This window comes from Ictalurus furcatus, chromosome 20, assembly GCF_023375685.1.
Source record: "Ictalurus furcatus strain D&B chromosome 20, Billie_1.0, whole genome shotgun sequence".
NCBI classification, from domain to species: Eukaryota; Metazoa; Chordata; class Actinopteri; order Siluriformes; family Ictaluridae; genus Ictalurus; species Ictalurus furcatus.
Window position 1 is genome coordinate 16,225,918 of NC_071274.1, and position 26,752 is coordinate 16,252,669.

The 26,752-nt window shown below is 39.0% G+C and overlaps 2 protein-coding genes across 2 annotated transcripts; both read right to left on the bottom strand.

Moving 5' to 3' along the window:
- Positions 1–162: 162 nt before the first annotated feature.
- On the bottom strand, positions 163–10,567 carry abhd8a (abhydrolase domain containing 8a). Its single transcript, XM_053651509.1, has 5 exons — positions 10,196–10,567; positions 3,918–4,685; positions 3,397–3,567; positions 2,750–2,966; positions 163–1,671 (listed from the first exon to the last, which is right to left on the bottom strand). Exons 2-5 carry the CDS (start codon positions 4,670–4,672, stop codon positions 1,444–1,446), a joined length of 1,371 nt encoding a protein of 456 aa, XP_053507484.1. The 5' UTR covers positions 4,673–4,685; positions 10,196–10,567; the 3' UTR covers positions 163–1,443.
- An 8,662-nt stretch (positions 10,568–19,229) lies between these two features.
- On the bottom strand, positions 19,230–26,051 carry LOC128624477 (cathepsin Z). Its single transcript, XM_053652160.1, has 6 exons — positions 25,297–26,051; positions 22,823–22,986; positions 21,739–21,918; positions 21,275–21,425; positions 21,002–21,167; positions 19,230–20,681 (listed from the first exon to the last, which is right to left on the bottom strand). Exons 1-6 carry the CDS (start codon positions 25,509–25,511, stop codon positions 20,568–20,570), a joined length of 990 nt encoding a protein of 329 aa, XP_053508135.1. The 5' UTR covers positions 25,512–26,051; the 3' UTR covers positions 19,230–20,567.
- Between the last annotated feature and the right edge of the window lie 701 nt (positions 26,052–26,752).

Here is a 26,752-nt window from a genome sequence, read left to right on the forward strand (position 1 = left end):
AATTGTGTTTTGTTTGCAATTGTTTGATATCCATGAGAGCAGAGTATTTTTGTGATTTTTTTTTAACAAAAGATCCAAAGGTAAAACGATAAAGCAAATTCACAGCATTCTTTACACATTTTTACCAAGGGTGCCAATATTAGTGGAGGTCAATGTACATGAATGCTGTAACGTGACACTGATATTATTTCATTCTCCAGTAGTGTTTCAGTGTTGGGCATTGTTTTCATGTTAGTATACCAGTGTTAAGATTACATTAACAGTTCTTAGCTTATTCCCTGGGTGTCATTACAGCACCAAAACCATATCAGTGGTCCATCAGCACCAACATCCCCCCTCTCTCTCCATCTCCATCTCTCTCTCTCTCTTCCTCTCTGTCTCGCTTCCTCTCTGTGACAAAGCTGTGAATGCACCACCAACATATCGTTTCCTCCAGTTTCTCGTTGCTAGGAGACGTGAAAGTGCTCCTGCTGACAGAATTTTCTGCTCATTGTGTTTGTGTTCACCCTTCGGCCCTGCACTTAGCCACAAATCTGCTGTTTTTGTTTGTTTAAAGAAAACAGATAAATTCATGGCAGAAAATGCCCATTATAGCAGGTTATTTAACTGTAACAGTGATATGTTAGTATTTTAGTTATGTTCTAAATAACAGCATCAATTATTCAAGGAGTACTGAGGTAATGCCTTCAAGTTAAATATGCTTGTTAGAAGTTTGTCATTGTTCTCCCTTCCAGCCTCCTCTGCCTTTTTCTTTTTCTTTTTTTTTTTCCTCTTAATCCTCCTGGGGCTGTGGGCGTGTGTTACATGGGAAGACAATATCCCTACTCTATTATTTTTCCCTCATTATAATTATTGGTGCTACTCCGAACAAATAACAATGTTCAGCAACAGCATGTAAAAACATGACACTTGACGATTTGACTCTGGGCTCCCTTTCTCTCCGCGCTTTGATGCACTCATGTGGCCTAGATTACAATAGATCACACAGTAGACATTACAAGCACTGCATAAGTATGGGGACACCTCTGTAATCCAGCCAAGAATCAGTTTGTAATTTCTCAGTTGAAGCTCGGGCACTAAAATCGGCCCGATTTCATCCACTGGACAGAGCTTTAGTCCATTTGTTGATACACCACAAGAAGAAAAGATATTTGTCCAAAGGTAGAAGAGAGATATGACACCAATGAAATGTAATAAACCATGATTTCTGGTCTGAAATTAGGTTTATGCATTCATTTTTTTTCCCTTTTAACCTCTGGCCTGTCAGCAGAGTCTCACCTCTTGAACCGTTCTTGCTGTCCTGCTGCAACCTGCTCGAACCCTCAGCTCAGTCTTCAGCTCCAAAAAATTAGCTTTCAGCCTGGGTGATCACTCCACCTCATACAGCCTGCCATCAAGAGCCTTCTGATTGATTTGCCCAACAAAAACACCACTCTTCATTGGTTATTTGTTGACAGGCTTGTTGGATATTTGTGTGCCAGTGTTTTCGTCAGTCATGGTGTCTGTAGTAACAGTCGGAGTGACCGGTGTATCATCCACACAATCCTTTCTGGTGATGTCTGGCTCCCAGAGAAAGAACTCATGCAGAAGTGTGTTGACCGTGTCTGGACATTCCATCATGACCATGTGACTACCCTCTTCAATCACCTTCAAAAAGGCAAAAAGGAGAATCTGGAAGTACACAGAATGTCAGATCTTCAGTTAAAAATAATTTGCAAATACACTTACCAACCACTTTATTTGCAATACCTATACACTTGCTCATTTATGCAATTATTCAAATCAGCCAATCATGTGGCATCAGTGCAATGCATAAAATCATACAAGACAAGAGCTTCAGTTAAAGTTCAAATAAAACAGCAGAAGGAGAGAAACATTTCAGAAACTGTTGATATCTTGGGATTTTTGTGCACAAGTCTTACAGAAGGGTGTGAAAGTGAGCAGTGAGGTCTGAGGAGAATGGCCATACTGGTTCACGCTGACAGGAAAGGCTATAGTAACTCTTATAATCACTGTTTACATCCGTGGTGAGCCGAAAAGCATCTCAGGATACAACAACAAAAGACTACATCGGGTTCCACTCTTTTCATCAAAGAACAGGACGGAGGTTACAGTGCGCAAAGACTCACTGAACTGGACAGCTGAAGATTGGAAAAAGATCAGGTGATGTGGTCTTCTGCTGTTTTAGCCCATCTACATCAAAGTTCACATGTTGTACGCTTTTAAGCGGTCTATTGTTAGATTTAAATTATGTGCCGCATACAGCATACAAATCCCTGAGAATTAGCTGTTACTATAGAAATTATGTGTATGTATTAGATTCAGTGCAGTAACCTTACAGTTAGAACTGCTGTAAGAGCTGCTATTATATTATATAAATTTGTTTAACACCTTCTGGCCAGTCAGATATGAGCATTCAATACTGCTGTGGTATAAAATAAAATGAATAGAGAAGAGTTAACACTCCTCAGTAAAATGAAAGGAAGCCTTTGTTTCATTCAGTAACCATCTGCCACTGGGCATCTGCATATACGTAATGCTCCTTAACGAACAATACATTCATTACCGCATAGAGATCTAGTTGTTTACCATTGTCTTTTCATCTATAGTGTTATCTTTAGGGTACTGGTAAATCCAAAAGAAAACCTGATGCCCTTATTACATAAAACATGAAATGGGAAGTATTTAGATAAATCTGCACATTTATTATCTATATTATCTTTTGTTTAATAGAAATATTTCATCGTACCTCAGCCATTCGCTGGTCCTCATCCATAGGCACAAACTTGTCATAGAGGCCGTGCACAAGCAAGATGGGGACGGTGAGCTCGGCATGGTACACCTCGTCTCCCTCGGGCCAGTACTGACCACTCATCATGGCCCGCAGCACGAACGGAGACACGTTAAAGGCATTGCCCTCCTTTAGCAGCTGCTTCTCTTTAGCTCCCTGTCTGGCAAATCCAGCCCTGAGGAAAAAAAGAAGAAGGTTCAGAAGAGTATAGAGGGGAGAGCGAGGGAAAAGTCAAACAATTAACACAATATACTAGCATAATGGCTTTAAACTGGTGCAGTTAATAAGAGCTAATAATCTATTACTTTCAGTTATTAGTGCAATTACATTTAATTGCGTGTAGTCCCCATGTGATATGTAGGGAATAAGCTTTAATTAAATATATGACTACTAAAGAACAAAAATAAGTACCATTGGGGTACAATTTACCTGCTTAGCTACCATTTTAATGACAGCCATTACATTACCTACTAATATGGTGAGTTTTATATTTCAAGAAGCCCTCTATAAAGTATTAAGCCCAGCAGTAAATGCTATCTTAAGTACAATCTAAATCCTTATACAGTTGAAGCATCATTTTAGTGCACATTTTGTGTGATTTGTACTTGAGGAAGCTCCACGCAAGGCAAGGCGACAAGCAGTGCAGGACACAAGAGGGCAGCTGGAAGATGGAGCAGAGACTTGGCTCCAGCGCTGTGGGGCCTCCACCGTTTATCATAACCACCTTATGTACCTGCTCTGGGTACTCGTGTGCCAGGAACGTGCAGAAAGACACCCTGGAATGAAGATAGTAGGGGCTTCAATTAGATTTAATTTCCTAAAATAGGAATTAAACAGTAAAAGTCACAGATTGATGAAACACATAATGGTGGATAAAAGTACCATTTTTTTTAAAGTACACAAAAAATGTAATACTGCCCTTTTACAAGACCGTACTGAAAATTCTGTCTCTAATCTCTCAAATTTCCCTGAACACTATCACCCCTCTTCCTCCTATTTTTTTTTAGCTACCTCTGTATGTGGACATGAAGAGCTGATCCAACGTCAGCACTTTTTCTTTGGCACATTTATATAAAATGCATCCTTGTGTAAACATTTTCCCTGACAGACTCATGCCTAAGCTCACCCGTATGAGTGGCCAATGAGGATGTTGCGCTTGCGGGCATATCTCTTGAAAATGGCGCGCAGGTCCTCAGCCAGGGCGTAGAACGTGTAAGCAGCTGCTATCTGAGGGGCCGTGCTGGCTCCATGCCCTGCCAGATCTGGTGCAATGACCTCGTAGCCCAGTTTGGAGAAGAAGTCCAACTGACGACCCCAGATGTCCAGTGAGCCACCAACTCCGTGGAAGAAGAAGAGTGCCACATCCGAGTGGGTCCCCTTACAGCTGCTGATACATCTCTCTGAGTCAATGAGAACTGTGCGCTTGGGCTTCCTCCTGCGCCGCCTGGGTGGTGGAGCTGGTTTCTGTTGGTCTGAGGCCGGAAGAGAAGGAGGAGCTGGTTTGGGTTCTGGGGAGGAAGGTGCAGTAAAGTAATCAGCAAGCTCCACCTCCACAGTGCTGCACTGCTCCACTTCTCCATTGGGGCAATGTAGAATCTCGGAGCGCAGCACGTCACCCAGGTTCTCAATCACCAGTTGGCCATTGCGGTAGACAGTGATCTTGCGCTTGCAGTGCACACTGGTACCCTGCTCCTGCTGCAGCTCGGAATTGGCAGAACGCTCTGGCAGGACATGGCGCACACGCAATACACGGCCTGGTTTCACTTCTACAAACTCGAACCCATCAGACGGGGCAGCATCCGATGGCTCCACAGGCAGCACCGCATTTCCACTTTTTCCTGTCAGGCAGCACAGGATGCCCTCTGTGATGCTAGTCAGCATGGTACTCGCTTACCTGGACAAATGCATACAGAGTCTGATTAGTGTCATCTAAACATCAAATTCATTAATTACAGGATTCGAAGAATGACAAATCAACACATATGGTCTGATTTTAAACAGGGAGTGTTTTATCAAACTATAAAGCCTATGCAATCTGATCTCTGTAAATAATCACAATCTAATCTTTCTAATGTAAATAATTATCTTGGTATGTTGGTATGTCTGTCGCAAAACGCGGTGAAAACTCCCACACGACATTAATAGTGTGATTAAGGTGTGTACATGTCTGTAATACACGTCGATAATGCGACTAAAACAGGAGTACTTCACATGTCTGAATTCGATTTGTGTTTACTTCGAGTATGATTTTAATCGGCTCAAGGTAATAATAAATTGCTGTTTACATGCTAGTTTCTTAATCAGAGTATCGTCTTAATCAGGTTAATATTGCATTATTGTTGTAAATGTAAACGTACTGATTGTTGATCTAATGAGGACGTTTATGGAATGTATCTAGTATGACAGTGATTTGTAACAGTCAGAGGTTTCCAACATGCTAAAGTCATCAGAACAGACGATTTTGCTTTTTTTTCTGTAACATAACAAGTAATCTCTAAGTACCATGGGGAAGTGAAGGCTCAGTGGTTAAGGCACGTCGTGAGTTCAAATCCCAGAACTGCCAAGCTGCCACAGTTGGGTCCTTGAACAAGATGCTTAACCCTCAACTACTCAGCTGTATCCTATCTCAATTGTAGGTCACTTTGGATGAAAGCATCAGCCAAATGAGATAATGTAAAAGTAATTATCTCAGCTAGATAATATTAAACAAACCCCACCACTTGAATCCCTTTAATATGTCCTTGACCTAATTTCAGCTACAGTACAGTACACCAGCACTGGCACTGAGCATTTATTTTGCAGCGTTTGCTTTTGTGTTGTGCCCTAGAGAAATACAGGCACAGTGACTCACACAGAAGAAGTCTGCTGATGTGGTGCCTGACAGCTGCTGTCAACTTAGAGTATAAGGACATTCGCAGCAGTTAGTGGCTGCAATAAGGCTTTCAAGGGGCTTCTAGTTTTTCCATGCTTAGGGCAGTGAAGTCACACTCACACAGATAAACATTGTTCTGCTTTTGTTTTCAAAATGCTTCCAACCTGAATAAAAATCATGTCAAATGCCCACTACCAATAACTGTAAGCAAACGCAATTAAGACCAAACACTTACCCGCATAAAAGAGATCCATTCCATTCGCATTAGCCGAAATGGTAATACAATATGGAGCATGTGGCTTAGCTGTATGTGGCAACATAGACACGTCAATTCACATTTTGACCTCGACATTGGTCTAAAAATACCCATGGCTGCTAAAAAGCCACCATGCATCTTTTGGGCACATAGATAGCAGCCTATGTAATGACTGTACAACTGACTGCCCATCATACAAATGAAGGCTCTTCTGGATTGGATTTCATTCGAGTGTGAATGCCTGCCTGTCTGCTGTTGTGTAATCACACCACTTGTACAGTCAGACAATGGTCAGATTGGTTTTCTGCTGAGCAGGCTATGTGTTTGTTGTATGCTTTTTTGTATACAAAGCACTGCATATCCATGGCTAATAGTCTATGGCTTTAAAATGATTTGACTATTGTGTAATACACCATTTTGTTTTACAATGTTGCTCAAATAAATACATGTCATGTCAGGTATTATGAGGTCTACCACAACTCCAGAACAAGTTTTCTCCTCTTTCCTTTAATCCTATTTAATGCATTTTAGCGCTTCATTTCTCCTCTATAGTGTGCACCTGCTCACCAGAAGCTTGGAGCTGCATTAGTCAGCCGCCTGGCTTTTGTAAATGCTGATGAGAGCTGACAGACTAATGATTAGACAGACAAAATGCAGAGTCGCAAGGCCTGTCGAACGGTAATTCACAAACAGCATTCAGAGCAGCAGGCAAAAATATGAGCACTTATCAGACCCTGTCTGTCTGCCTTTTTTAAGACAGCATAATAACACCTGCATCTCTCATTCTTGCCCCCTGTTATTTTCCCCAGCTGTGTCTCCTCCAGCCACTCCCAGCCACCTCCACTCATTTTTCCAGGTTCATAATGATGTGCCATGCATTATTTAAATAAAGGGGGGGGGGGGGTATTTGTGAATTATTTAAAATTAGGGGAAGCTTCACAACAGAAACCTACCAAAGCATGGCTTAAAATAAGTCCAGATCCTGGGGGACTAAAGTAGAATATTGCAAAGTGCTTTGATGCATTTATGTTATGAGATCCGATTTCCACTCCTCCGGCACTGAGTATTATTACGTTGGTGATTGCAGGGCAAGGATTCCCTTTACTGGAATGGGGCCAATAGAAAATGATTCAAGTCGTCACTGAAGAACAAAATGTTGGACTAGCCTGTCTAAAGGTTGAAGGTGTGTTCACAATGGCTTGGCGTTAAATTCAACACACTTCAGATGTTTCTAACATAAATAGGCTTTTTTATATATATATATTTAAAATTATTTGTTTAAGATTTAAGACAAATCAGTAGCCTGGGACAATCAGATTTGATGTCATGGTTATTCGTTTTTTTTTTTAATAATTGCCTGTTAGTTAAGTTCAACAACTGGAGGAAGATATTACTTCCTATTCTGGTTTCTCATTTGCTCAGTTTCTCAATTGTGTGTATGTTGAAAGCTTATTATTTGGTGATATTTTTTTGAGGGCACAAACATGATGTGCTATGTAAGGAGAGGTTAATGATATGGCTACAAAGTAGTCTGTTTCCAGGCAATTCATCCATCCATCCAATTTCCATACCGTTTATCCTGCACAGGGTCATCGTGGGGAAGCCTGGAGACTATCCCAGGGAACTCGGGGCACAAGGTGGGGGACACCCTGGATGGGTTACCAGGCAATTCATATAAATGTCACGTTCGCTTAGTCTGTATAGTCTGCACTTAGTAGCTAACTAGCATTACTTTTTAATGAGGTTGTCAACAAGGTTTTTGGGCAAAAAAAACAAAACATGGGACTGTGCACATAGGCACACTGGAGCACCCACAGTGTATACAGCTGTATTTTTATTTATTTTTTGCCATCGAGAGTTACAGAGACCCAGGATATGAGAGAAACAATTCTCTAGAATTAGAAATGCATCGTGACATAAAATGCAGCAAATGTAGGAGTATGTAATCACTTTTTCTTCTTCAGTGTCTTTCAGGTATATTTTAGTTATAGTTACAGTAACTTTGAGTTGATGTTGCTCTAGGACATACTTTTACTACCTCTGCCTTGCTTAAATGTACTGCAGTGCATTTTCTCAACTATTGATTGGCAAAAGAGGGTATCTTCTGAGGTTCCCACACCAGCACTCGAAAATCAATGCTATGGGCAGCAAAAGGGCAGAGTTTTGGAACCAAGCTCCAGCACGGCAACGTTAAAACAAGAGTAACCATCGAAACCACTTGCAAGCACAATTCTGAGCTTTCTAGTATCACAGAAGACAGCCTTAAAACCCAAATCCTCTGCTTCCTCTGTTTTAATAACACTGACATAGTAAATACATATAATCAAAAGCCATTTTGCTGTAATAATACACCTGTTGAACGAATTGCTGGCTGCAAGTTCATCATGAGACAAGATTATTCCACTGATGATTATTCCGATGCTGATGATACGAGTTTCAATTTGGCAAATAAGGGGAGATCAGATTATACTGCAGCAAGTGCAGTTCACAAATTTCCCACAGGGAAGCTCAATAAGAGTTGCACATAGATCAATATTGGAGGTAGACAGTGAAGGCCAGAGCACAGGGACAGGGGAGGGTTTATAGAGGCAAAAGAACCTGCCAATCACAGCTCCATGACGACCCATGAACCTGTGACGCATCTTTGAAACACAAACAAAAGGCAATCTTAAATTCAGTTGTCTGTTTTAAACCTCAAGGTCAATTGCTAGTCAAGTGCAGGTTTTTGGACCTGTGTTGAATGTTCCAGATAAAGTCAGTAATGAAACCTTTGACAATCTAATTAAGAACAGATGTCATGGATCTAAATAAATTCTCAACTTTAATAAATTATGACTGATAGGACTTTATTGTTATTGTTGTATAAGTACAATGAGTTTAAGTTTGCATCTCTCATTGTTATATGAATAGAGAATATGTATATAATAGAAAATAATATAATACTGTACATAACAGGAAGAGTTGTGCATTATACACTTTGTGCATGTTGCAAAGGCAGGATGGATCCATCCATCCATTTTCCATACCATTTATCCTACACAACATCACAGGGGAGTCTGGCGCCCATCCCAAGGTACTTGGGCACAAGGCAGGGGACACCTTGGATGGGGTGCCAACCGATCGCAGGACACAATCACAGACGTATTCATACACTACAGACAATTTGTAAATGCCAATCAGCCTCCAACGCATGTCTGTGGACTCGGGGAGGAAACTGGAGTACCTGGAAGAAACCTCCAAAGCCCAGGGAGAACATGCAAACTCTGCGCACACAAGGCAGATGCGAGATTCGAACCCCCAACCCTGGAATGCGCTAACCACTAAGCTACCATGCTCCCGGCAGCATGAATCATTAGTGCAAATAATACTATAGTGACAGTACAGTCAGAGGCGATCCACTGATGCCAGGGTATGTAATGTGAAAACTTATGTATGTAGTATGTAGAGGTAGCAGGATGGCATGAATGGTTTTATGTATTTATTTTATAAATACATAAAAATCTTACTAACAATATTATAATGATATACTGCTAGTACTCTGTAGTACCAGTGCATAATGTTTGAAATGTTCTATACACTACTCGTAAAATAAAATAAAAAATAAAAAGGGGTTCAAAAGTAGCGCAGTGGTTAGGACATTTGACAACTGATTGCAAGGTCATGAGTTCAAATCCCAGCGCTGCCAAGCTGCCCCTGAGCAAGGCCCTTATCTCATATTTGTATAAATTAGATCAATGTAAGTTGCTGTGGATAAAGACAAATCTGCCAAATGCCATATATATAAATAAATCCTGAGGATGAGTGAAATGCACAATGTTCCTAAAGGAATGTAATTATTTGTGTAGGCGTGCAGAACCAAACTGAGTAACACACATGGGAACATAATGTCCAGTGATTACACTGTACACAACAACACTCATTCCTAGTATTGTTGACGCTGTTTTGTACTACATTGTAGTACATACTTTACATTAATATTAACTGCGCATTTCACTGATCTAGTATACAGTGCATCAGGACACAGCACGCTTACATGCATGAATCTTTTACGGATTAAATATTACAGCATGTGTTGTGGTATGTCTGAGGTTCATGTGTGTGCCAGAGGAGACATTTTATCCTGCAGGAATAAACATGTCAATGGTATTGATCGGTTTCTGCGCAACACATGTTAAAGAGTGAACTGTACACCATGCAGATCTGGAAATCACTACATTCCACCTACTACAGTCACGGATGATTTATTCTGTTTAAATGCATTATTATCATTGCTCACCTGGGATGCTTATTCCTTAGCGACGGTTTCCAGGTCTGCAGCGATGCAGTGACCGACTCATCCACTCACGGGGGGTGGGGGGGGGCGACACACCACCGGTGATGTGTCTAATCTGCGTGCAGTCCAATGTTGCAGTGTAACCGGATTCTGCAAACCACAGGAGAACCCACTGGCATCCTTCACATCCAAGTGTGCATTATACAGAGAAGTGTATCAGGATAAATTATCCAGAGACTTCCGCCAAGACAGGGGCGCGTCTCTGCTCAGCATCTCCCGTTTCGCAGTGCACCCGGGTGGGTTAGTTACCGACCCAATGCCCTTGTTTTCTGCAGTCAGAGGGGGCGGGGCTTTGCGGCTCACGCTTAATGGACACTCAGGATGTCGAATTACTGACCGAGTGGCGGGAGAAAGTAGCCAATGAGACGGGCCTGTATTCCGTTGCTACGGTTGTCAGCCAATAGGAAGCAGCACGAGACTGTCTCAGCCCCTTATCTAGGGACCGGTACATGATAGCACTGCTGTAGAAAGCTGTGCTGAGGCACCAAACATCACAATTTGTGATGTTCATTAAATATATATATATATATATATTGGCTAAATCGCTGTGTAATTGTTTAAAATTAATGTGTGTGTGTGTGTGTTAAAATTAATATATTGTGTTGTTTAAAATGAATACTTTGTGAATGTGTTGGTTTTTTTTTTTAAATGGAATATGTTGTTAATATGAATATGTTGTGTTAAAACGAATATTTTGTGTTGTTTAAAATGAATACTTTGTGAATGTGTTGTGTTTTTAAAAAAATGGAATATGTTGTTAAAATGAATGTTTACTATGAATACGTTGTGATAAAATGAATATGTTGTTTACTATGAATATGTTGTGTTAAAATTAATGTTGTGTTAAATGAAGTTAGTCCTCCTGGATACAGTTATATACATCAGCCCCGTCTGACTGGCAGAGGAGGAGATGTTGCACTCATCTTTAGTCATAATCTAGGCCACTGGTTTTCAAAGTGGGGGGCCGCCAGGGGGCGCCCGGGGGGCCTCAACAATTTGGTGTGCCCATACCTCCCACTGGTATGTTTTATCTTTCTCACTCTCAGACAACCACACACACACACACACACACACACACACACACACAAACAATTCCTAATGTAATGTAATGTAAAGATGTAAGATGTAATTATTAATTTAAAAAAGGGGGATATATTCAGAAGTCTGTATTTTTAATGTGTTTTAAAGACATCTTGCAAAAGGGGGCCTCGGTCAAATGTTAATGCCATTTGGGGGGCCTTGCCCTGGAAAAGTTTGGGAACCGCTGATCTAGGCATCACACAAAAACCTAGTCATAAATTCAACTATTTTGAAGTTCTTTATACCAGTATAACATATGTAGCCACAAAAAATGAGTCCATTCCGCTCATTATTATTTACAGACCCCCAGGGCCATATTCTGAATTCCTTAGTGAATTTGCAGATTTTATCTCAAATCTTTTCAAAGTTTTTCTAGATAAAGCATTAATCGCTGGTGAGTTTAATATTCATTTTGATAACCCAAAAGACTCTCTGAGAACAGCGGTTGTGTCCATTTTAGATTCAGTAGGGGTCAATCAGAACGTAATAGGACCCACTCATAATGGTGGTCACACTCTTGACCTGATACTAACATACGGATTAAGTATAGAAAATATAGTCACACTTCCGCAGTCTGAAGTTGTCTCAGACCATTATCTCATCTCGTTTAAATTGCGTATTGATAATAATATTTGCACCTCACCACGCTACCGCGTAAAATGTACATCCACGTCAGCTACTGCAACGAGTTTTATCAACAACCTCCCAGAGACATCAATTATAATTGGATCACCGTCTGATCCCATAAATCTAGATCAGGCAACTGAATACTTAGAGTCAACACTCCACTACACACTAGATAAGGTAGCTCCACTCAAAAGAAAAATAATTCTTAAAGAACAAAAAAAAAAAACAAGAGAAAAAGCTATCACCCTGGTATAACAATCAAACACGTACCTTAAAACAGACCACTCGACAATTAGAGCGTAAATGGCGTCAAACCAAATTGGTAGTATTTCAAACAGCATGGAAGGAGAGCCTCCTCAACTATAGAAAATCTCTTAGTGATGCTAGAAAAGTTTATCTCTCCACCTTAATAGAAGGAAACAAAAACAATTCTAGATTTCTATTCAACACAATAGCAAAATTAATTAGGAATAAGTCCACTACAGAAACAGGCACACAATCACAATTATTATATAGCAGCGAAGATTTCAGGAATTTTTTCATTGGTAAAGTTGAAAATATCAGATATGAAATTCAGACTACTAATTTAAAACCAGATAGTTTTATAACTAACCCTGTAGATGATAACATAGCAATATCAGATCATCGATTAGAATGTTTCACTCCCCTTAGAGAGACCGAACTAGTTTCATTAATCTCTTCAGCGAAATCATCAACTTGTGTACTAGATTCCCTACCTACATGTTTCTTTAAACAGATTTGTCCAGGAGTAATTGAACCCCTTCTAAAAATAATAAATTATTTCCGTAGCACTGGCTATGTACCTAAATCATTTAAACTAGCAGTTATCAAACCCCTGATTAAATAATCTGACCTTGACCCCTGTCAACCGTCCAGCTATAGGCCAATATCAAATCTCCCCTTTATCTCCAAGATCTTAGAAAAGGTTGTAGCACAGCAGCTATGCATGTACCTACATAGGAATAACATTCATGAAAATTATCAGTCAGGATTTAGACCTCATCATAGCACAGAGACAGCACTGGTTAAACTAGTAAATGACCTACTACTGGCCTCTGATCAGGGTTGTGTCTCCTTGCTTGTGTTACTTGACCTTAGTGCAGCTTTTGATACTATAGATCATACTATTCTCCTTGGTAGATTAGAAAATGTTGTTGGCATTAAGGGAACAGTCCTCTCCTGGCTCAGGTCTTATTTGACCGATCGTTATCAGTTCATAGATGTAAATGGAGATTTCTCCATGCATACCGAGGTTAAATTTGGTGTGCCACAAGGTTCCATTTTACGCCCACTGCTTTTTACTTTATATATGTTACCTCTGGGTCAAATTATTCGTAAACATGGAATTATCTTCCACTGTTATGCTGATGATAGACAGACAGCAACTACATAAAGTTGAGGGATGTGTAAAGGACATTAGACATTGGATGTTTATTAACTTCCTTTTACTTATTTCTGACAAGACAGAAGTACTTTTACTAGGACCACATGTAGCTACAAGTAACTCTGATTACACAGTAACTCTGGATGGCCTTTCTGTTTCATCATGTGTAGCAGTAAAAGACCTTGGTGTGATGATTGACTCCAATCTTTTATTTGACGCTCATGCAGATAATATTACTAGGACAGCCTTCTTTCATCTCAGAAATATTGCTAAGATAAGAACTATAATGTCATTACATGATGCAGAAATATTAGTTCATGCTTTCGTCACCTCGACGTTAGATTATTGTAATGCCTTACTGTCTAGATGCTCCAGTAGGTGCATAAACAAACTCCAGTTAGTCCAGAAAGCAACTGCAAGAGTCCTTACTAGAACCAGAAATTATGACCACATCACCCCTATCTTATCCACACTACAGTGGCTCCCAGTGAAATTTCACATTGATTATAAAACACTACTCCTGACCTATAAAGCACTAAATGGTCTCGTGCCACAGTACCTAAGCGAACTTTTGGTATTCTATGATCCGCCACACCTTCTTATATCAAAAGGTGCAGGCTATTTGTTGGTACCTCGAATAGTGAAGGCTACAGCAGTGGGAAGAGCTTTCTCTTACAAAGCCCCACAGTTATGGAATAGCCTTCCAATTAGTGTTCAGACACAGTCTCAGTGTTAAAGTCTAGGCTGAAAACATATTTGTTTACGCAAGATTACCATAAATAGACTTTCTTTTACACAAAGTACACAGTCTTATCCATTATGGGATAGTAAGCATACCTAATAATCTCTCCCCCACCTCCTTCTGTCAAGCCACAATTGATTTTATGGAGATGCCAGTGATCCTGACTCTTTCTGCTCTCCGGACCTGCCTGATCCGTCCTGATGCCCTACCTCTGGATGGAGCTCTCATCAACTGGAGGCTACAGCTTGGATATTGCTTAGGATGGTACCGCTTGGACTGCAATTACCACATGCAGTTTTGCACTCAGGACTCTTTTGGTGAACAGTGGACTAGTTCAACAAATAGACTTCATGTTAAAACCATAATGAACTTTCTTTTATTTTCACACTATCCGTTGTTACCCAGATGAGGATGGGTTCCCTTCTGGGTCTGGTTCCTCTCAAGGTTTCATCCTCATTTCATCTTAGGGAGTTTTTCCTTGCCACCGTTGCCACTGGCTTGCCCAATAGGGATAAATTCACACATTTAAAATCTGTATCCTGTGTTTATATGTTTCTGTAAAGCTGCTTTGAGACAATGTCCATTGTTAAAAGCGCTATACAAATACAATTGAATTGAATTGAATTGTTAAAATTATGTTTCATCCTTCAGCTTTTATTATTCCAAAAAACTACCTCATGCAGGGAAGCCAGTGAGCCATGTGGAAGTAAAACGTATTTGATACAAAGAAGGGTGATAGAATGTGATTTAAAAAGCAAATTAGCTCTTATCATTATTATTGATTTTTCTTATCATTTAAGCACTTATCTCTCTTGTTTATTATAGTTTTATTCAAATCATTGAATGACCTTTATTTATTTATTCATTCATTTCAGTTGTATTTTGATCAGCTGGATTTTGACTTCACGTGCCTTTTTGTCTAATCCAATACTAACCACGTTCACTGTGTTTTTAGCCGGATGACACACATAGACTCCCTCTTGAAGTGGCGCTAATCTAGCTCGTGTGCAAGCCTTACTGTCCACATGTGATAGAGCTGCTGGAATGGTTCGAGATGTCCACATACTTCATCTTAGTCCTGGAGCAGCCCGACCCCTGCGTTGATCTCTTCAAGTACTGCAGACATGTACGCATGAAAGTGTCTAAACCTCAGGCTCAAATTATCATGCAGCAAGTAATTCATGCTGCATGTCACTGCCGTGACTGGGGTGTGCTCCATCGAGACATCAAGGAAGGAAACCTTGAACCCTCAGACCTTTGAAGTGAAGCTGATCGATTTCAGCTGTGGTGAGCTGCTCAAGAACACCCCCTACACGGAATATGCAGGTAACTGCACTTCAGAGACAAATAGATTTGATGGGAATTTAGTCATGGATCATTTTTGTGATCTTTCAGACTTTTTCTTTTGTCTTCCATTCGAGGTTACTTCCCACCTGAATGGATCATTGAAAACAATTACAAGGCGGAACCTGCCACCGTCTGGGGTCTGGGCGTTCTCCTGTACAGCCTGTTACATAGAGAAGAGACGTTTTTTGAAGCGCAAGAGATTGTTGATGGTGACCTATACTTCACTGATGAGCTCTCTGAAGGTGAGAAAATACAGACACTTTACATTCAAACCTGTACACATAGCTGGAAAACTTTGTAGAATAGAATTAAAATAAATGATGGCTATAATTATAATAATTTTTGTTTTATTTTTATATTTATATTCTAATAATTATATAAAATTGTTTATTGCAACATATATTTACAACCCCAATTCCGAAAAAGTTGGGACAGTATGGAAAATGCTAATAAAAACAAAGAGAAGTGATTTGTAAATGTACTTTGACTTGTATTTAAACAAAAAAAAAAAACATATAAAGACAGGGTATTTGATCAACTGCATAGTTTTTTGAAGGTAAACGTTTATTTTGAAATTGATGCATGCAACACGTTCCATCTTAATGATGATACTCTTTCTCTGTCTCATTCAGGCACCTGGACTTTCCAGCCACCTGAATGGGATCACTGAAAGAGATTACAAGGCGGAACCTGCCACCGTCTGGGGTCTTGGCATATTCCTGTACCAACTGCTGTGTCAAGAAGAGCTTTTTTGTGGAGAGCAAGAAATTGTTGATGGCCACCTGGACTTCCCTGATGATCTGTCTGAATGTGAGAAAATGCAGATGATTTACATTCAAACCTGTACACAAAGCCGAAAAAACTTCCATAGCAAAATAACTAGGATTATATAATTATTTTTAATTAAAACGAACTGACAGAAAATCTAAATATGAAGAGAAATTTCAGAAGGTTACCCATTTTCATTTTTAACCAATTACATTATTGCACACACAGCTGCCTACAGTCTGATAAGGTGGTGCCTGCAACGAGACCCTAAAAGACAACCAACCCTTGAGCAGATCCTTGTACATCACTGGTTCTGAGGCCAGGTTAGTGAGGAACAACAGAATAAACCTAAATAAAGTGAGCTGAGTGAGTGTAAAATAATGATGTCCAGTGCATGTGGACTGTACTACACCAGTACTGAGATCTGCAATAACACATTGATATGCTAATAATATTAAATGCAAGTAATTAAAGAAAACTATTCTAAAATTTAATGCAGTATAAGTTAATATTTATGATATTTAACTGAAGACATCTCTCTCTCTCTCTCTCTCTCTCTCATTATTTTCTACAGACTTCTACAGAAGTAAAAAATGGAAAGAAGAACAAACACCCAGAGTCACCAGGGGCAGCCAGAATCTCCTCAATACTTTTGTGTGAGTGTGTGTGTGTGTGTGTGTGTGTGTGTGTGTGTGTGTGCCAAAACATTCCAACAAAATTATGAAGTGGTAACACAGTGTCCCACTACCAGGAGCGTTGTATTGATCAGCTCTCCCCCACAGTGGCAAAGACAACAGCAATATAACTGGTAAGGTTCTGCTTCTGTAAGCCATATACAGTGATGCTCTAAGCACACAAACAAAGAGAGAACCAGACCTAGTGTGGAGAATGACGGGTAAACTGATGGGTGCTATTATGCTTTTATAACAGTCTCAGCAACAGAGCTGCTGCTGCTGCACAAAAGGGCGAGATAGGTGGCGGAAGAGAGAAGAGAATGGATGCTGAGAACTACCTCACTCTTGGAGAACAACTGAGTGCAGGAACTGAGCGCAAGGGGGGTCGAGCCCCAGGGGAGTTAAATGCAAGGGGAGGCGGATGTGTGGATTGTTTTAAGATTCCTGCACTGTTAATGTTGAAAACACATTTGAATATTTGTAACTGTTATTTAAAGCAATGTTGACACTGCAGAGTGTTGCACTGATTGAAAGCTGCACAGTAATGTGCAGGATATTTACGGTTTATACTTTGTCAATAAACATTTGAAAGCCAAATTACAAAAACAGCCTGTCTGTACATGTTTTTTTTTTTTTTTAAACAATAACATCACAAGTGTGTTAGTGTCTTGTATACAGAGATGTGGCCATTAAAAATGCGCTCAAAAGAAAAGGGATCTTAGGAATCACGTGCTTGCTGCGGGCACAGAAATACAAGACCAGTAGGGGGCAGTCATGTTTTATTTGAATAAACACGGCTTGCTAGTAGATACAGTAGTTCTGCCTGGACATATACTGTATGTCTATACTATACATCTAATGTAAGCATTTAATTATTACTGTAAATTCAACAAAATAGCATTTTTCGTAATGTAAAGTGAAACAAACTTGCTCCAAACTACATATTATTGTAAAAAAAAATGGTATGTTTCGTACGCTGAAATAGTACAGTACCATATGCAGTATGCTAGATGTAAGCCTACAGTATTAACATAAAATTTTGTGTAGTATTAGGCAGTTTGATAATAACGGTTACATGAAGGTTAATAATGAATAATAAATAAAGGAGTCACTAAATTAGGCCTACAGTTGAAATCAAAATTATTCAACGCCATTGCAAATCAGGTTTATTGTCAACATTTACAGCTGTTTGCAATGAACAAATCAAACAAAAGCAATTGAAATAGTTCAACACAACGAATGCTTCAAGTGGTTTCCCCAAATTCAACTGAAAATGCAACTTATAATGATTTCTCCAGTTTCAAAATTATTCAACCCCTTCATGGCAAGCATCTTCAGTACTTAGTAGAGCACCCTTCTGCTGTTATGACTTGCTGCAAACGAGATGCAGAGCCAGACACCAGCTTGTGGTAGCGTTCCTGAGGAATCTTAGCCCGTTCCTCAAGAAAAATGGCCTCCAGTTCAGCAATATTGTTGTGTTTGTGCGCTGCAACCGCCTTCTTCAAATCCCACCAGAAATTTTCTATGGGGTTCAAGTCAGGTGACTGTGATGGCCCTGTAGAATCTTCCAGAACTTCTTCTGCAAACAAGCCTTGGTGGAATTTGAGGTATGCTTGGGATCATTGTCCTGTTGGAAGGTCCAATGACGCACAAGCTCCAGCTTCCTCACAGACAGCATGACGTTTTCTCCTAGGATTTCCTGATACTTCAATAAATCCATCTTGCCTTCCACACGCTGCAGGTTTCCAGTGCCAGAGGATGCAAAGCAGCCCCAGAGCATCACTGAGCCACCACCGTGCTTGACTGTGGACAGGGTGTTCTTACTTCATTATTATTTCTCTAGACATACCGCTGATCCATCGTGCCAAAAAGTTCTGGTTTTGTTTCATCGCTCCACAGAACAGAATCCCAAAATTTTTGTAGGTTATTTATATGATTTTCAGACGACTTTTGGGTCAGTAGTGGTGTACGTCTTGGAGTTCTGGCATGGAATCCTTCTGCGTTTAGTACACTCCTTACTGTGTTCACTGAAACCTCAGTGCCTGTTGCCACCAAGTCTTGTTGCAGGTCTTTTGCAATCACTTGAGGGTTTTTCACAACCTGCCTTCTCAGAAATCTGCTTGCAGCCGTTAATAGCTTCCTTTTTCTGCCTCATACAGGTATTTCACACATTTTCTATCCACAGCCAGTTCAGGTAATTCATGTGTTCCAGCTCAAGCACACCTGGTGCAACTAATGAAGCCCTTGATTGGTTGCATCAAGTGTGCTTGAGACAACACCTGTTTTGCATATTTGTGTTGTTGTGAGGGATTCTATTCAGGGGGTTGAATTGCAGAAGGGACTTTAAGGTCAGTATATACTTTAATGTCAATGGATGTTCCAAAAAGTGATCTTATCTGGAGGAAAAAACACCAATATTTACAAAAAGACAGACCTCAATAACGTTTTTAAGATAAAATGGATATAATTGCATATATAAAAAATAAAGATAATGTATGGAATAGATTCCCCAACTTTATATTTAATTCTCTGGGTTAAAAAAAAAATGTTGTGTTAAAATGAAATATGTTGTTAATATGAAATACGCTGTGTTAAAATGAAACATGTTGTTAATATGAATATGCTGTGCTGATATGAAATACGTTGTGTTAATATGAAATACATTGTTAATATGAATATGTTGTGTTAATATTAATATGTTCTTTGTAGTAGCTGTGTTGCTTATAGACTAGGATTTTATAAATATAAAAACAACAAAGCCACCAGAATAATAACTTTGTGTTTGAGAAAATTTATAAAATACATTTAAAAAAAGTTAAAGAAAGTGCAATTTTTATTTTTCATTAAAAGAAAAACAACAATACTATAAGAAAACAATAATAAACCATTAAAAATGAATAAATATTGTGATCACACTCATAAAATCCAATCCACTGCAATTATTAAAATAATACAGAACTTTTCTACATTTTGCAGTGTTACAACCTACAAACACATTTAATGTCATTAATCTACCCCCAAAAATAGCAGCGTGACGTGGAGTGAAAACCAATATAGTGTGCAAAACTATTTACAAAAATGTTTTTAAACATTGTCGTAAATAATAAATACTATTGATTTGCCCCACCACTTTAATATTATGGGCTATTTTGTGAAGATTCATGACATATAATCCCAGTCAAATCCACTTCACTTCCATGTTGTAATGCTACAGAATGCAGAAAAGTTCAAGGAGGTGAATACTTATACAAGGCACTGTACAACGTTTGTAGTAGTTCTGTTACTCTATTTAATTGTCTTTTGCTTAATTTTTTTTTAAACAGCAACCAAGACATCAGATTATAAATCAAAAGTGTTTAAGGAAAATATGCAAGTGTAAAATACACGTTAAATAAAACTAAACAAAACACATGGTTTTCTTTTTAAAAAGCAAATAATTTACCATTAGTAGGCAATAATAAACCATAGAGAATAAACAGTATTGTGATAATGCTCTCTAAACCCTGCAATTCTATGACAGCAAGTGTTAATGGATTTTACATCGAAAAATGAATTTCATTACTAACACAATCCCATTCATAACACTTTAATAAGGTCTATAGTAAGTGTTGCTCTCAGTTGGATTACACTCTTGACATGTGGATAGAGCTGCTCTGAACAGTTCCTCTTCCTTTAGGTCACTATGGGGTCTCCATATGCACATGCTTTCTCAATGGCAAGATTGTACCAGTGCCCTTTACCCTTTTTATACGCGCTGGTGACTATCCGGGCCCAGCCTGCTTCACCCTGTGGACAAAAGTACAAATCACTTCTGCTACTGCTATCACAACTAATATATTCAGCTCATCTTAAAAAAACATTAAGATTTTTCATTGCACTGTCTTGTGATAGATAAACTAGGGTGAGTTACAAGCATGCAATTTGCTTTTCTGAGTGTTAAGCTTTTGATGCTTTGCTGGACTAGGTTAGAGCGGATCCAGAGCAAGGGATTAGTGGGTATGTAAAAATAAGGGTTTTTATTTATTTATATACATTTTTAATATTCATGGCCCAGATCATATACTATGTCTTACGTTTCTGACTGAAAAGATGAACATGTAGCTCACCCAAAACTCGCCCCAGGAGTTCCTGACTATCCAGTACTCTGTTCCATCATCAGTGACTCCCCAGCCAGCTACAGATATGATGTGGTTCATGAGTGAGATGATGTGAAACTCTGCAAACACGCCTCCCTCATATGCCTCAAGACCTTTAGTTGCCATGATTCCACAGCTGCCATGCAGAGAGGGATGGAGGCGAGGGAACAGGTTCATATTCAGATCGCACAAACTCACTGACGAGAGTGTTCACTGACACTGTATCTGAAGTAGGAAACTTGCCTTATTGGGCCATTTTTGTAGATCTCAGCTTTCATTTGGTCTCGTCCTGAAACCTCACCATAGTCTCCTACTTTCCACAAAGTGTAGTTCTTCACAACAGAACAGAACCCGAAGAATGAGCAGGTGCCACACTGGTTAAACAGATCACACTCTACATAGACAAAGGAGAAAAGGAGAAGGAGAAAAGGAGAAGGAGAAACTGATGCCAACCTCACACTGTTACAACATGATTCTTGTTCAGCGCACTATTGTAAGACATGAGCTACTATAAATCCCTAATGAAATTAGGCTGATGTCATAACTGCTGTCATTACTGACTTATTACAGATGTGTACACATTACATTTAAATGGAATAAATTCATGAATTTGATACTTTTTCACTAAAAACTTTATGTTTATATAAAACACATGTGAGTATTACAATTATACAGGTGTATATACAGTACATGGACTTTGTACTTACTTTGATTTCTGGCCTGATAATTGTTGCAGGTTTCATCTGGAATGCCCTTGTCATGTGCGTAAGCGTACACCCCCAGGTGATCACCTCCAAAACAAGACCCTGCCCCTCCACAGTCAATTACGTTCTGGACGGACAGGTAAGCTGATGGCCACGCCCCTTTCCGTTTGATGTTTATACGATCTAATGAGGAGAAACAAGAAGAGGTTTGTTGTTTTTTTTGCAGAATTTTTTGTGATGACACCCGAGACTCCTTTCATAAATGTTAAAAAACGTTTTCTTATAGAAAACATTATAATATTAAGGATTAAGGATTATTAAGGATATGTTTTGCTGTGTTAAATAACAACTGTTTGATTTTTTGTCTTAGATTATGTAGCTCATCCTCATTTCTTTTGGATTACACCCAAAGCTACTGTCACAGCTGCTGTTACAGAAAATTAATCTACACCTTCTGACCAATCAAATTCCACAGCGCTGTGGTATAAGTTATGTAATACAGAATATGTAATATGAGTCCTTTTTGCACAGGACAGCAATAACCACATTTTTTCCATAATGCTGTCTGGTCAATAGGAGCTGTTAGTATTGCTAGCATGTTAAGTTGCTATATGATGTATTTCATTCCTTCTCCATGCATACTGCATAATGTATGATATAATGGCTTCTGCACACTATAGGTACAACTATTCTTTCCATTTGGGATTTAGCCTGTGCTAATTATCAACATAAGCGCTACACAGGGTAGGAACGAAAAGGTTAGGAGATGCACTTTGTGTCCAGTGGGTGATCATTTGGGATTCAGCCTATATCATTTACATTTACATTTATTCATTTAACAGACGCTTTTATCCAAAGCGACTTACAAATGAGAAAATACAAGCAAAGCGATATATCAAGCAGAGAACAATACTAGTGCTACCATACAAGATCCATTAATTGAGTTCCAGAAGAAGCAAAGTGCGCAGAGTAGAGGTGTAAGTGCAAGAGTAAGGTTTTTATTTATTTATTTATTTTTTATGGGTTGGTTAGGTGTTCACAGAAGAGGTGGGTAAATCAATTATATATCATAGTCCAGGTTGTATACCTGCCAGGGCGCTGGTGGAGCCCATGGCCCAGCAGGAGCCACAGTACTGAGGGATATGCTGATTACGTGTCACACTCACATAATTTATCCCATCAATGTTACGCCAATCCCAGGAAGCAGGGAGGTCAGTGATGTTCAAGTACTCATGAGGTCTAGCATATGTTCTAAAGAAAACATGAAAAAAGTAATGCGTTTTAATGCAAAGTACCCTGTAAAATTATCTGCATGGATTACTTCTGTCATCTATTTTAAAAGTCGTAATAATAAATAAAGACTCATTGAACACATGTAAGAATTTAAACACAAACATGAGTGCTGTTATAGGAAAATAATCAACAATGGACTAGTGTGATACCCCAAATTTGATTATTTTCCAAAGTGTATACGTACCAAAGTGTTTTATTCCTCTTATACCACAGCAATTCACCAGTGATTACTTTTATTAATTGAACAACACATACTTTTTTTGTTTAAAGGTATATGTTGTAGAATGTCCACAAAAGAAGATAGTTTCTGTTATCAGTACGTTATAACAGCTATAAACAGTTGCTCCTTTAAGCCGGGTGCACACTGTGAGATTTTTAATAGTCCTTTGCGACTGTTTCTTGTCAGACTGTACGAACACGATCCCCACTGTAAGCCATGTCACACTGTAGGATCTCTGTCATTAATGTCAAACTGTACGACAGTCAAGACGCGAAAAACGGACGCACGCAAGAAGACTCGTACGGAGTAGGAGAAGCCACTCTACAGGACTGTGCCTCAAATCTTCTGACACTGCCAGAATTTAATCGGAGGAAAAATTTGATCGCAAGGAAGTTAATCGGCTGTCGTGGAACACGTTAAACTAGCGATCAAAGACTACAGATTTTGGCCTAGGATTATAGGAATCTTTTAGGATTCTCAAAATTTGTCTCAGACAAACAAATCGTGGCCAAAATTGTACAGTGTGAATCTGGCTTTATCAGCATTTCTCTTTTCTGTGCTAAATAAAATGTCTCCTCACAGAAAATTTCATCATAGCAGCGATGCCAAATGTTTTTAAACAGTTTACGCTGAGAGTCTGCCATACTATATGCAATGTATGTTGTTACTATAGAAATGATAACATGAGAAGGAGCCTGTGATTTGCCTTATAGCTAGCACTAGTATCTAAGATGCTGTTATATAAAATGACACAGCAACATCTGACAAATCATTATCACGAATTTACTGGCACAAAGAAGGCTTGATGTTAGAAGTTCGATATTCGCAGAAATGCTAAACTAAGGGACCGTCTCTATAGTTACACACAACATTGTTATACACGTTTCTACCTTCAATAGCATTTGAAGGAAATGACTTACAGTCATATAACCAACTGTAAAGTGTTCATCTAGGTGTCTCCTATAACGCACATCTTTTAGACTTTTTATATTTATTAAAATAAACTATTAAATCATATGTAAATATTGCCATGTATTTCATTACTGAATGGGTTCATACACAAAATATACCATTATTTAAAGCTCAATAGCATTTGAAGGGAAAGACGTACAGTCATGAAACCAACTGTACAGTGTTCATCTAGGTGTCGCACACCTTTCAGATTTTTGTTATTTAACCCTACAATGCACGAACCAAAAAAACCTACACAAACTAACATTTTTGGAAAATGAGCACAATTTTTTGAAAACTGTACATAGGGAACTGTGTACAGTTTAATTTATTTATGTACATGTTTCGACAGATTGTGGATGGGAGCCACAGACATTCAACATTATTTACAGCATTTCCAGTCAACTTTTTGAACTGCTTCTCTGACATGGAAAGGCATGCAACATGGAACCACCTGCAGTGGTGACAATCAATCTGAAAAAAGATAATAATAAACTTATCAAATTGCTCAGTAATCAATTCTCTCTATCTCTCCGCAGTTCCCTATACAGTTGTCAAAAAGGTCAGTCGAGTCGACAAGGCAGTTATCTGCTGGCCAGCTGACAGACATAAAATGCAGAAAACAAATAAACATACATCTTTGAAATATTAAAACATCTGTGTATTGTCAGTACTTTTAATTATTTCATTAATAGGACATTTTGTGTGTGTGAAGAAAACGATTAATTCCAATATGGGTCATTCTGACCCCCCTTTATGCATTCGTATAGGTTTTTTGGTTCATGCATTGTAGGGTTAAATATAAAAATAAAATAAAGGGATGTGCGTTATAGCTGACACCTACATGAACACTTTACATTTGGTTATATGACTGTAAGTCATTCCCTTCAAATGCTATTGAACGGTATAAAAATCATTATAACACTATAACATTCACAAAGCTGTGCACTTTTCAGAAATTCCAGTTTACTTGGCAGCATGGCGTTCTTAATGTGATCATTTTCACTTATTTAAGGAATAAATTACAGCGCTATATAACATGTAAACGTTACAGTTATAGTGATTTAAACGTTTCTTTCCTCTAAACATTTACTTACCGTACAAACGTAGGTCTGTTGAACTTGACTGGTTTATAGCAAGAATTGGATATTTCCCCGACAGCGATTACTTTCGGAGTCTGCTCAGAAACATTCAAAACAAATAGCAGCCAGAGGAAAATACTGGTGACAGGTGCCATGGTGTGTTTTAAACCCTCACAGCTGCCGCCTTTCAAGTTCGCACTACCCTCAATGCAAATACTGCGCATGAACATCCACAATGCATTGCGCGTTCAGGTCGAGCCGAAGCCAGAGCCGAGTGAAGCCGAAATTAGAACGGAGTGAAGCCGAAGTTAAAGCCGAGTGAAGCCGAAGTTAAAGCCGAGTGAAGCCGAAGTTAAGGCCGAGTGAAGCCGAAATTAGAACGGAGTGAAGCCGAAGTTAAAGCCGAGTGAAGCCGAAATTAGAACGGAGTGAAGCCGAAGTTAAAGCCGAGTGAAGCCGACGTTAAAGCCGAGTGATGCCGAAATTAAGGCCGAGTGATGCCGAAGTTAAAGCCGAGTGAAGCCGAAGTTAAAGCCGAGTGAAGCTGAAGTTAGAACCGAGTGAAGCCGAAGTTAAAGCCGAGTAGAACCGACGCTGTTAATTGGAGCTGTTATATAATTCATGTCCAGTCGGATTTTCTTTTTAAATTCACATTAATTAAAGAGATTGAAATGTGGTGATATGCTGGTCTTAATAAATTGATTTAAAAGGCTCCCATACGTTTCTCCAGCTGCTGTTTATTCTGTTTGTTTACAACGAGGCTGTAGTTTCTTAATCGAATTTTTCGGTTCACTTTAAAACGCTACTGAAGTAGCAACATGTCGCCGGTAGATGGCGATAGAACCAAGGACGTACATCATGTCAGCCTTCGAGCACAAAATCTGAAACTAGAAATAGGTTACTGAATTTTGAATCATGACAAAAAAAAATAGTTCTTCTTCTTCTTCTTCTTCTTTTTTAATTGTTATTAACACCAAAATCAAGTTATGGATATGAAGAAAGCGCTCACATCAGCATTTCAGTTATTTTGACTATGCCAGTGCCTCAGGGTACTCCAGCCTTACCAAGAGAAATAAGGATTGTCTCCAGGCTACCCAGAACAAAACTGTTCAGTACCTGATAAATGCCCCCTAATGGCCCACAGAAGGTACAAGAGTTAAAGCTGGTTAGTATGCTGCCAGTGAAGCTCAGAGTAAAACAGCTGCAAATAAATTACATTCATAACATTCTTTTCAGAAACACCCCTAGATATGTAACATCTTCCTTAAGTCTTTGCACATCCTAAACCCAATATTCCTGTTAAATCTTTAGGACTGAGCTCACTTTTTACATTGGTGTCCCCACTTTTTACTGGTCATCTGGAATTCATTACTCAATCATATTCAATCTATTAATCTCAAAAGTATATTTAAAAGTTTACTACTAATAGTCACTGTGATAATTTATTTTATTATACTTAAATGTCTGTTTT